Source organism: Rhinopithecus roxellana, chromosome 8 (assembly GCF_007565055.1).
Source record: "Rhinopithecus roxellana isolate Shanxi Qingling chromosome 8, ASM756505v1, whole genome shotgun sequence".
In the NCBI taxonomy this organism is placed as follows: Eukaryota; Metazoa; Chordata; class Mammalia; order Primates; family Cercopithecidae; genus Rhinopithecus; species Rhinopithecus roxellana.
In genome coordinates, this window is record NC_044556.1 from 71118776 (window position 1) to 71131728 (window position 12953).

General features: G+C 38.7%; 1 protein-coding gene across 4 annotated transcripts in view; it reads left to right on the forward strand.

Annotated features, from left to right (window-relative positions):
- LPGAT1 (lysophosphatidylglycerol acyltransferase 1) overlaps window positions 1–12127 on the forward strand; it is a 93651-nt gene extending 81524 nt beyond the window's left edge. For 3 of the 4 annotated variants that reach the window (XM_030935635.1, XM_030935637.1, XM_030935638.1), the window contains 2 exons: window positions 4495–4601; window positions 5533–10598. In XM_030935635.1, the coding sequence (XP_030791495.1) occupies window positions 4495–4601; window positions 5533–5684 (259 nt within the window). In that variant the 3' untranslated portion in view covers window positions 5685–10598. Of the gene's footprint in view, window positions 1–4494; window positions 4602–5532 lie in introns of all 4 variants that reach the window. The other variant, XM_030935634.1, reaches the window with a different exon arrangement.
- The last annotated feature ends 826 nt before the right edge of the window (window positions 12128–12953 follow it).

Genomic DNA, 12953 nt, shown 5'->3' on the forward strand with positions numbered 1-12953 from the left:
TCACTGCAATCTCCACCTCCCGGGTTCACGCCATTCTCCTGCCTCAGCCTCCCAAGTAGCTGGGACTACAGGCGCCCGCCACCTGGCCCGGCTAGTTTTTTGTACTTTTTAGTAGAGACGGGATTTCACCGTGTTAGCCAGGATGGTCTCGATCTCCTGACCTTGTGATCCGCCCGCCTCAGCCTCCCAAAGTGATGGGATTACAGGCTTGAGCCACCGCGCCTGGCCAGCTGTTTGTTCATTTTTTTGATACGGAGTCTCGCTCTGTCACCCAGGCTGGAGTGCAGTGGTGTGATCCCGGCTCACTGCAACCTTTGCCTCCCAGGTTTGAGCAATTCTCCTGCCTCAGCCTCTCAAGTAACTAGGACTACAAGCGCACGCCGCCACACCGGCCAATTTTTTTGTATTTTTAGTAGAGACGGGGTTTCACCATGTTAGCCAGGATGGTCTTGATCTCCTGACCTCATGATCCACCCGCCTTGGCCTCCCAAAGGTGGGATTACAGGCTTGAGCCACTGTGCCAGGCCTTTTTTTTCGAGACTGAGTCTCACTTTGTCACCCGGGCTAGAGTGCAGTGACGCCATCTCGGCTTACTGCAACGTCTGCCTCCCGGGTTCAAGCAGTTCTCTGCCTCAGCCTACCTAGTAGCTGGGATTACAGGCGCCTGCCATACCCAGCTAATTTTTGTATTTTTAGTAGAGACAGGGTTTCACCATCTTGGTCAGGCTGGTCTTGAACTCCAGACCTTGTGATCCACCCGCCTCGGCCTCCCAAAGTGCTGGGATTACAGATGTGAGCTGCCACGCCTGGCCTGAAATGTTTTTATGATGGTATGCAGCATTATAATTTTCAAACCCTTAGTAAGTAACCAACATTCTTTTTGCCTAAACCCAAAATAGCAACGGAGGCCCCTTTAAGAATGACAAGTGGTAGGCCCTGGCCAAAGATAGCAAATCATCTTAGATCTTTCAGAAATAACAGGTGAACTTTTCAGAAGACATAGTAGATTGGACTCATGTCTACTTCCTGCTCTCCTAAAACCCCCATAAAATAACACTAAATGGGTTTTTAAAGGTGTAAACCCACAAGGATGAGAACACCCTGAAAGACAATGGCAGCAAAAGTTGGGAAGTTGGAAAAAAGAACGAGCAGTAAATAACATAACAGAACCCCAAGGCAGCTGTGGGAAAGCCATAAGCCAACCTTGTACCATAGAACTTCCAAAAGTCTGGCAGCATCAGCACCTGTGGAAACGAGGTTGAAAGCATTACTAAACTTGGGAAGACTGGTTGAAATCTGTTTAAGAAGAACGCAGATACCCCAACCCCTACCCTATATCCCACAGCTGGGTAATTATTTTTCCCTACCCTGGCAAATATTGGAGGTTTACTCTGGAGAGGGAAATAGGGGCTCTGTGGACTGAGGAACAACAGATACAACTGAGGCAGAGGTCCCATAATGAAAACAGCATGGTGAAGTGATGTCAGTGTGCTGAGTGCTAAGATTCCCAGCCCTCTTATTTCACTGGTCACCGGAAAGCTAGCAATCGGGCCTTCACTCTCTAAGCAGGAAATCAGAGGATCTTTCTCTGGGGAAGCGGGTGAGTTTAAGAGAAGAGACCAATTTAAATGGTCCGGTGAAGATAATACTGAGTGAGGGTAAACAGGCGACAGACTCCACTCATAAACTGAGAGCTTTTAATCAGCCGTTCAGTCCCGTATCTGTAAATGTGATGGAACAACGAAGAATGTCAGATAACTAATAATCTAACAGACCTGAACTCTTGAAAGATAAAGACTAAAGCAAACACAAGAAGGTGACATGGAGGACCAGACTACACAGGGCAAGGTCTGCTTCTAGAATTCCTAATAGTACAGGGGGGTTCATTAACCTTTTTCTGTCCTCTTGCAAATGTTTAAAAATTTCCATTATAATTTTAAAAACTTATTATAAGCATAAGATATTGTAACAATAAAACAATAATAGCATACTATAAAAAAGAAACACTCAGAACAATAAGAGCTCTTAAAAATTAAAAAGACCTGAGTATGAGCAATTTATTAATTTATAAAAAGCAAAAAAGCAAAATAAAAATAAAATACAATAAAGGAAATTAAAATGCCATAAAACATTTAGAAGTTAAATAAGAAATCTCCCAGAAAGGAGGTCAGAAAGATAAGAGATGGAAGAAAATGATTTTTAACCTTGAATCCTATATCTAACCAAACTATCAACCAAGTTTGAGAACAGAAAAAAGACGTTGACAGACATCCAAGATTTCAAGTGCTCTTTCTCAAGAAACTGCTAAAGGATGTCCTCATCAAAAGTAATCAGTGAAAGAGAAAGACATGAGGTATAGTTAATATTCTGTTCGATTTAGGAGTGCGGGGACTCACCAGGACAATGGTGAAGGGACCTCCCAATGTGAGACTACAGGCAGCATCTGGGTGAAATTTCTTTAGGAAGGTGAAATTGAAAGGATGTCTGATGCAAGGGGATTGCTTAGGAGAAGGATTTAGACCACAGGTCTGCCTGCCCACTGCCTGTTTTTTAAATAAAATTTTATTTGAACACAGTTACTGTGTATTGTTTATACATTGTCTCTGGCTGCTTTCATACTACAAAGACAGAATTGAATAGTTGTGACAGAGATAGTATGGCTTGTGTCAACTTTAAATAAGATTCAGGAAATATGTCAAATGTAGAGATTATTAGAGCACAAAGCTTGAGAACAGCCACCCAGGAAGCATAGATTCGAAAAATTGGAAGTCAGTATTCCAAAGTGTAGAAGTTTGGGGTTGTTTATATAGACAAGGTTTAGGGAAGCTTAACAAAATTTCAACACCTTTCTACATAAGGTTTAATGCATAGTTACAGTGATCTGATTGGGCAAGGTGGTCTTTTTCTTTCTGGAAAGGTATATTTAGCATTCCACACCGAAGGTGTCACCATCATGAGGTCTTTTGTACCATCTGGTCTGAGTTAGGTACAGGACAATAAAGGAGGTGGTTAATCTATAACAAAGGTCAGAGATTAGAAGGGCAGGAGGTCTGATCTTTGGTGTCTCCTAGTCATTTACAGAACAAGAACAATGAGGAGGAGAATTAATCTATAAGAAACAGAAGTTGCAACTACATGCTACGTGACTCAGATCAAGGTCACATCTCTCTCAAGATTTAAAGTGTTTTAGGGGTTCCAATAGCTGTTAAGTTTTATTTATTTTCATACCTGCAAAGCGTAGAATATTTTCTGTTTGGCCCTTTAAAAAAAAACTTATAGACCTGATTTAGAGCATTGATTACAGACAATTGCCTGAGAGCTTGTGGTTGAATTTGTTACATGTACATGGAAAATTAAGCAAAATGAAAAGTGATACATAATTGCTCAATCCAGGGAAAATAAAAAATTGGTAAAGAAAGGAAAAGTAGCCATGATTTACTCCGTGGCTTAGCAATGAATATATTTACATGATCATATTAATACAAATGCCTAATATGGAGCTAACTGAAATTACTCTACAACTGTATTGGGAAGATGGGAAGAATGTGCATATGTTATGGGAATAGGAAGAGGAAAGAACTTCATCCTCATCTTCCATAGTGGGAAGTCAGTAGAGAAGGCCTAAAACAGAAGAAGCATGATGGTAAATACCAAGATAATCAGCTAAAAGAGGTGATAATCAATTCTGGGGAGGGCAGAAATGAAGGGAAGAGGGACAGGACTCCCATTTTTCATACAAATATGTTTTTTGCTGACTTTTTAAACTGTGTGCCTTTATACCTTTGATAAAGGGGACAAAATAAAATCCCCTACTAAATTGGAAAACAAAAAATAAAACTATTTTTCAAGGTCAGCAAATACATAGTCCTCATGCTGCCTGTCCCCTCTCAGTCCATGGGTATCACGAATCACAATAGTATTTCCTGGTGAGTCAGGACATGGTCTCAGATCTTGAGAATAGTGTTCCAGTAGCCACTCCCAACCAGTAAAAGTTACCCCTATTCATGAAAGCAATATCTCTGATACTACTAATACTACCAATTTGGGCAGAGTCTCTGTGCTTCTCAGACTTTCCCACCAAAAGAACATTGCCTGACATTTAACTAAATGACTGAACATCCTGATTTAACTGCATTTTAAAACTTCATCTGTTCTAAATACCATTTCTACTTAAACCCACAAACATGGGAAGACATAGTTATTCTCTGTAGTTATTCATAGATACAAGGTAATTTAATAGTGTGTTTTCAGCATCTAACACTGGACCTAACACAGTAGGCTAGTAAATGTTTGAATGAATGCATAAATGAACTCTGTTGTATAATCAACAATTTTTAATAACCAAGATACCTGAAAAGCTGAAGAAACCAACCCTTGTTAAAGCAAAAGATGATAACACAATTTTATTCAGCTTTTCATCATAAGTTGTGGTTCTGAATAATTTTGACTTCTGAATTAAAGTAGTTTTTGTTCTTTTCTTCTAACCCTTAAAAGGATCTTTCCAATTAAAGATGTACCCCTGGAAACTGATGACCTTACCACTTGGCTCTATCAACGGTTTGTTGAAAAAGAAGACCTCTTATCACATTTTTATGAAACAGGTACACAGTAACCTTTAAATAGTTGTTAAATTATAGCAACAATAATGGAAGCCTCTTTTAAAGAAAGCTGTTTGCATATTAGATCTTGAAACTTGAAAATGCACTCTGTAAATTGCTTGTGAGAAGCAAATCCCCTCATGAATCAGCTTACCCTGGGGATTATCAGTAAGGACAAAGAATATTTGAAATGCTGAAGAGTGTTATCATGATGACCTTAGGTAATATTGCTCTATGAAGTGATCTAGCATTCCTTTCCAGAAACGAATTTAAAGACATCTGTTTACTTTGTATTTCTTTTATTATTAAGATATATTTCATAAAGCATATCGCCTTTTGAAAATAATGTCAGTGTTATACAACTACTTTTTTGACAAAAAACAATTTGTAAATAGAGGAATCAGCATAAAGTATGCTATTTCAGAAATTATTTCATGTCAATCTCACATAATCCTGGGTCCTGGACCACTGTGGGAATCTTTAGGTATCCAGCAGAGACAAGGCAGCTAGAGTGCCTGTTCTCATGCAGATTATATTCCAGTGGGAGATGTGGCAAATACGTTTGCAGAAAGAAAGAGAATTGGGATCATGACCAATTGGGAAAAGTTCCAGGAAGGAAATAAACAGAGATGGGAAGGGGGGGAAGGGGAGTATTTTTTCTGATATGGAAAGGATGCACATGAGCCAGCTATTCACTAAGTGGAGGAGGAGAGCATTACAGGCAGAGAAAAAGCAAAGGCTCAGAGGCAAAAAGGGGCTAGGTAGTATGGAAATTGTATTTCAAGTAAAATCTCTCCTCTGGGGCCCTGGAAGGTCACTGAAGGTGCTTTAACACACACATGTACAACTCTAGTTAAGCTAATATTCAACTTTTATTCCAGGAGACCTACCACTACAGAGTAAAACAAGCTAATATTTCTATCTTGTCTTTTAGGAGCTTTTCCACCTTCCAAGGGCCATAAGGAAGCTGTTTCCAGGGAGATGACCCTCAGCAACATGTGGATATTTCTCATACAGTCTTTTGCATTTTTGTCAGGCTATATGTGGTACAACATCATTCAGTATTTTTACCATTGCCTGTTTTAGGAATTGACGTGGACTTGTCAAGGTCACCATAGGAGTTGAGACTTTCTTTCAAAAGTGTGCATTATTTTACATGTGCAAATCAGAATATATTTAAAAAAAAAAAAAGCAAAAGAAATTCAATGGATGGATTAATATTTATCCCCCTTTGGGATATTTTAAAACTCTACTAAAATGAGGATTAGTAATATAATGACCTGCTAATATATTTTAAGAACATGTTTTAAAAAGATACACTCTATCACATATTTAAGCAAACATCACATTTGGAGAAGAGGAAATCATAAAATCATCCTAGAAGACTATCTGAGAGAAATTCTGTTGCCACCAGTTACACTTGACAATTTAGTTGAAACTCAGAAAGTTATATTCATCCCTCTTACCTGTAGTCTATATTAGGGCAGTACTCTAGAACGCCCACATTTCCACCAACTCAGTAACCTTGAGGGGAGCTGATTGGCACCTCACGAAGAACTCTTTCCCTGTCATTTGCAGTAACAAACTCCAGTCTTCAACAGCTAACTGAGGTACATTGTTGGCATTCTCTGTGGGGGAAAAGCAGTGTCCACTGGACCCCTTCTGGTACTGGATGTTTTCTTTACAAAAGCTAGCTCGATCCAACACTGTGTTTACATGCACTCGTGCTTTTCCTTACCTGATTTCTCATTTTGTATCAGAGGCATATCATAAATTGATAATTTTACAAAATGCACTTTTTTGAGATGCAGATATAGCAAAGAGTTAGTAATACAGCCTGAAAACAAATGGGAGCATAGTAGTGTGTGAGGTTCTCGAGAACTGTCTTGTCACTGTGTGTTTATTTGCCTGCCAATGCTCTCCAGCACCATCCTGCCTTGGACGCCACCCTGACGTGATGCCTCTGTTGCTCAGAGGCTTTATTTTTTCCATTTTGACATTGGCACTAAATGCATTTGGGGATGGTTGAAACAAATTAATATAGAACATATAAATGATCAATTTAAGGGGAAATAGGCTAGTTTATAGAAAAATAAGAGCTAGTGGCTTATAATGGTGACAGGTTCTCCTATGGCACCCCGAGGACCTGTGCAGACAGTGGTCTGTTGAATCATCACATCAAGGAGCTGCCCCTGTCAGGGTGAGTGTAATTAGGAAAGAGACCAGCACAAAAAGCTCCCCTAATCACTTCCAGTTGCTTTTTCTTTTTCTTTTTTTTTTAAGACAGTCTTACTCTGTTGCCCAGGCTGTAGTGCAATGGCGTGATCTCAGCTCACTGCAGTCTCTGCCTCCCAGGTTCGAGCAATTCTCCTGCCTCAGCCTCCCAAGTGGCTGGGACTACAGACACCCACCATCGTGCCCTGCTAATTTTTGAACTTTTAGTAGAGATGGGGTTTCACCGTGTTGGCCAGGCTGGCCTCGAACTCCTGACCTCAGGTGATCCACCTGCCCCGGCCTCCAAAAATGCTGGGATTAGAGGCATGAGCCACCACGCCCAGCCTCCAGTTGCTTTTGAAGAGGGTAAAGTCAAGTTTCTATTTCTAGAAAACATTTTTTAGGAATACGTTGCTGTGTTTGTACAATTTACCTCACAAGAGAACCACACCCTTCTCTAAAAGTGCTGGTACTGCATCAGTAAGATGAGGAGGGTTTTTGTTTGGGATTGTAAGACTATTAAGATCCTAGTAAGTCAGTGATAGTTTACTGTGATATGAGCGTTGTAGATTCCCCCGTTGTCACTAATCACACAAATAACAATTTTGAGAAGTAGGCTATAAAACAAAAAACAGTTAATGTTTTCTATTTTAAAATAAACCAAAAAACAGAGAAGATATGAGTTTTCCCCAGTTATGTGGGAAAGGTAAAGCGACACCAAATAAAAGCCCAGAGCAGCTTCATATTTAGGATAGCTCAGTGCGTATGTGAAAGAGAATGATGCATTAACTGAAATACCTCACTGAATATTATACTACCACTGGTAAAATGCAGAAGACAGTGTTAATGTGTTTGGTTTGGGGACTGGTTGTTATAAAATGCAATTTTTTTGAAATCTAAGCATTTCATTATGTGTTCTACAGTGACAGTGAATAAGTGAAACCAATCTAATTTAGAGGTGTGGATGATGACAGAAAGCCCAACAGAAGCTTAATGATGCTTCTGTTTGAGGCCCAGCAAGCACCACTAAATTACTGGATGAAATGAAATTGTTCACTTGAGGGATTAGTCAGCCATCTGGGGGAGAGGTTGCTCACTGTCAAATACAGCGTGCACAGTCCTAGCTGACAGACCCTTTCCTCATTGCTACAGCAAGCCACAGGGTAGAGTGACCAGCTCTCCTATCCAAAAATAAATGCGAACATGCATACATAAATGTGGCTGAGGGCCACTTTTGACATCACTGTGCTCCAAAGGAACATGATATTGTTAAATATACTGTACACATTAAACTATCCTAGAAGATGCTTTACTTTTCAAGTGCAGTATCATTTTCACAGTCTCCAGGGTGGCAAATACCAATAGATATGTGAGTTAATTTTTGAAAATATTTCTGTGAGTTGTAAATAGATGTGTATTTGATGTGCCCTATCCCTCTTTGATTATTTAACATGTTCTCTCTCTTCTGTTTGCAAAATATGTTTGAAAGCATTGGTAGTGCTTTCCTTATCAGTAACTGGAGTTCTTCTGCTTGCACTAGAGAAGGTAAAGAGAGAATCAGTGTTCTTATATGGCAATTTGGGGAAGCAGCAATATGCCACTGTACAAAACTGAAGAAAAATTCCTGATTTGTACTTTGTGAAGGGAGATGAAAGGACGTTTAAAGTGTATATATTTTGTCAAGAGGAAAGAAAATAAAACTATGCCAGTTTTATATCAGTAGCTTGTAGAAGCTCAGCTCTTCTTGGTCTTGGCTAGACTGCCTAGATTCCCACGGCAGACAAGGTTGAGAATCCATTACTGGAATCTTGGTATTGATGAGTTACAATGATGGAGATCTGCATGACCACAGGCAGGTCCAGTCACTACAAAAGTGACCAAGCCAGCAGGTCACCCTTAACTTCAGAAACAATTATTGGTGGTGAACTATACTTAAATGGCAGAGAGACCTATAAGTAACGGAAGGTAAAGAAAAATTACAGAATGGAAAATAATGTGTTGGGTAAGCAAACAAATTCATTGAGGATTCCAAAAGTATATTAAAAAAGAAGATAGCTGTGAGTTCAGATCTGTCATATTAGTCTTTAATATTACAGCCAATCCTTAACTTTCCACTGTAAAGGAAGGATTACTAGATTAATTAATTTCTGGATAGATAATCTGGTAATAAATGATAGGTAAACCAAAAATTACTTTTATTTAAGAGCTTGAATTCTTATTCTCATCAGACTTATTTTTTTCTAGGAATGCTTACTAACTAAATGGTTTAAGTTGTTTCTTAGGGGTTTTTTGCCTATATGTTTATGACTATGTTAATGAGTAGTGAAATTATATGGAAAGACAAACAGCTATCAGGAAGAGTAAATACAGAAGCCTGAATAATCTATGGGTTAGAAAAGCATCCCTGAATAGTCAATAGTTGACAGTATTGGCATTGTTCTCAAGCCTTTTTATGAAAATGAAATCTGAAATCACCAAATGTAAACCTGGGAACATTATTCTAGCTTTGCTATCTTGGATTCATGTTAAGAATGCCTCTTCATTCTTTGCTCATGTTGCTCACTTCTTGTGGATTTGTCTGAGTGTTTTTTGACAATCACTTCCCTAAAGACTCTTCTGAACTAGTTGGACCTGGTTAATCATACAGAGTAGCCTTTAATCATGGATAGTCTTCTTGGATTATTTTTATATTTGAAAAGAAAATGTTTTATTTGCACTACTGAGTAGGAAGAGTTAATTGTTTTTTTTGTTTGTTTGTTTGTTTGTTTTTTTTTTTTTGAAGTCATTACACAGGACTTCACTCCAGAGTTACCATTATGAGTGTGTTCAGCTCTGGTCCACAGAGGATGGATAAAAATGGTTTGTTAGGTTTTTTTGCTCTGCAGTGCTATGAGCCTTATATCTGTTAACATGAAGAACAAAGTCAAAAGCAGCAGTGGGCAGCAGGAAGGGTAGAGACTAATATGTTTGGGACCAAAACCATCTAAGTTAGAGATTTCCAGATCACAGAAGGGCTGGGTATTCTCTGGAGCAGTCATTGGTTGGTGCTTTATTGTAATCATTTTGCACCACTCCCCAACAATTAGGAACTGGACCCTGGGAATAAGCTGAGGGTGCTGAACTGTTGGGGAAGGGTGACTGTAGCCATATGGAAGATAAAATATGGATTTTTCTGCAAAATTTCCATCTGAGGGTTTTTACATTTAATATTTTTTTAAGACAGTTTAAAGAGCAAACGTTTTTTAAGTGTATTCTAGTTGCAAAGTATGCACACATATCTTGAATGGCTTTATTTTTATTGTGTAAAACTGTTGAACACATGACTGTGATGCACACATTCTTTACATGTAAGGAGTCTATGCATTTTACAGTAACTTATTTTATGATTGGGTGATGAGACAGTTATACATTCAACTGCCATTATTTTTATTAAGTGCTTTCATTTTCTTTACAATTATTACAGAATTGTATTTATTTTATACAGATGAGTTTTCATTTTCCTGATGCTGTAATGTTTACTTCAGCTTGTTGACCTTTCTTTGTGTTATCTGCATGTTGTAACGTGTGATAAGAATGAATGTAAAGGCTGTGGCAACTGTAATTAATTTTTGTAAAGGGCTGGTCACACGTGGATCTGGTTTATGAATGCATTTGGGGTGATTTTAGTAACCAGATCACCTTCTCAGAAGTTTAGATGTGAACACCAAAAGAAGCATTTTCTCAACAAAAACTAATAGCTGGTTCTATTTTTTTTAACCTAGAAAAAATAAAGTTGATTTTTTTCAAGTAAAGTGCTTTTAATTCTTAGTAGTGGGGAGGGGGCATGTGTGTTTTACCAGAGCTGTTTGGGCATTAACATCTGCAGGCAGGTACTTAAAGCTCACTGTGGCAGTTGGATGCTGCAAGCAAACTGAAAAACCAAATGAAAAAACATCAGACTTCCTTCTTTGGTTTAAAAATATTTCCCCCTTTCTCCCCATTCTCCCAATCCAGTGGTGTGCTGGTAAATGTTTAGCAGTCCACTCTTCTGGGAAAAAATTATGTATTCAGCTATACATGTTTGTTATAAATTTTGCTGATAGCAAGAACATATAACACAATTAACAAATAATAATATATAAATACTTTATTGTAAATCCCATATAGCCAATTGATTCTCACAGTATACTTAGTTGCTCAGGAAAGAACTAAAATGCTTTTTTAAAAGGATGCTTAATTGCTTTTTGCTGAACTACTACAGTCAACCTATGATTGATTGTATTTCAACCATGATTTGAAAAACAGCAGACTGTCCTAATCTAACTCATTTCCCAATGAATTTATTGTCATTCAATCTGATATGTGCTCTACTGTTAAAACTGTTTCTTACCATAGTACATATTAGACTTATTAAGCCGAAACCACTTTTAGCTTTAACATTAGTTGTAAATTTATATGATTCAATTTTAATAACCAATGCTTAACAACTGCAGGCAAAATTCTAAAATGTAACCATTGGCTCTTGGGAGCCAGTAGGGGCTGTATCCAGCACACCACTGCCCCATCCTTTTTTCTTAACTATTAGTGTTGAATAAACTTCTCATAGTTAATGTACTTGCTGAACTCAGGAAATTCCTATCACTGACCCTGGCAAGGGCTTTAAAGGGTAGGAAAAGCATTAATGTCAGTCCTACACAGCAAACTTTTGATTTTGAAGAATGTGATAGAAAGAAAACGTTTACTGAAATACATGGGAAGCTTGCATATTTCTAAAGTCGGCTTTATACTTTCATTTCTCAAAGCTAAGTAAACTGTGGTATAGGCATCTCTAAGATGTTAGCATTTAAAACATCAATTGTTTAGGTATTTGTAGACCTTATTTGATCCCACTGAAAATTTTAAATATTAAAATATCTTGCACAATCTACCAAATGAGTTAAATCGTTACAGTTGTGTCTACCTCTTATTTTTCTATCTGTATTTAGGCTGCTGTTTTGGTGAGATTCTAATTTCTTTTTCCCCTGGAACTACTTTCTGTGGAAGACAAGGAACAGACTGGGGACAGAGGCCTGAAAACAAATTGGAGGCACTCAGAGATCTATTGCTGACCAGCCCTATTCCTCATGAGTTGGTGGGGGGAGGGGGGGAGCCCTTGTTTTTAATTTCCACTTAATATGAAAATGCTTGTTTTTAAAATGTTTTTTCCTGCTGAACAACTGTATTTTTAAAAGGAAAAAAATTCTCTTTTGGCTCTAAGAAGTCAGCTGTATGAGCGGGCGTGACCATATCATAACATGCTGATATGATAGAAATCAATAAATTTTTACCTCTCAGGATCTGGGTAACCTTGTTCTTAACTCTTAGAGGCTTGAGTAACATAAACCAAGTCTCAACAGTTCAGATCACATAGAAACAGGCACACACATGGAACGTGGGAGGAGGGTTGGCTAACCGCTGGAAATGAGATGGGCCCATTTCATAATCAGAAAAGCACTCTCTAGTAGGTACAAAGGAAGAAACTGGAACAATGTTTTCTACTGGTGAGCAGGGAGCATATCACAGAGCTCATTTCTGAGTTTTTCCCTGGAAAGATTTTAGTGCCCCACTCTGGAATACTTTTTGCCTTTTGGGTGTGGGAGTACTGGAGATGGAGATGGTAAAGTTCTCACTGTTCACTTACCCGAGGCAAGAGAACACTCAGCCATTCTTTGATTGTAGCAGCTGTCTGTGTGGTGTCATTGAAAAAACCTGGCACTAGGATACTTCCCTTAAAATATCAGTGGTTACATCTTTATTCCTTTGTTTCGTTTTTGATGGAAAAACTCCCTGAAAGGGGTCTTACCTTCAGTTTCTTACCAGTGGACACTGTATTAGGACCAGCTGATGGACATTTGAGGGAAACGCAAATAGGTACCTAGAAGTGGAGAGATCAGAAGAACTTGGAGTGCTAGGAAGAGGAAGCCAGGAGTGTTAGAAGACAAAAGGAAGACCAGAGGCTGCTGTCCACAAACAGGTACACACATCCTTGATACACAAAGATTTCCAAGGAAGAAATCAACTTCCATGAGAACTCGGACCTAAGAGTGCCTTCCCTGGGGACTCACCTGTAAAAGATCCCACCTCCCATTTCAGATAACTGCCCACTTTACTGAGGAAAGGCAA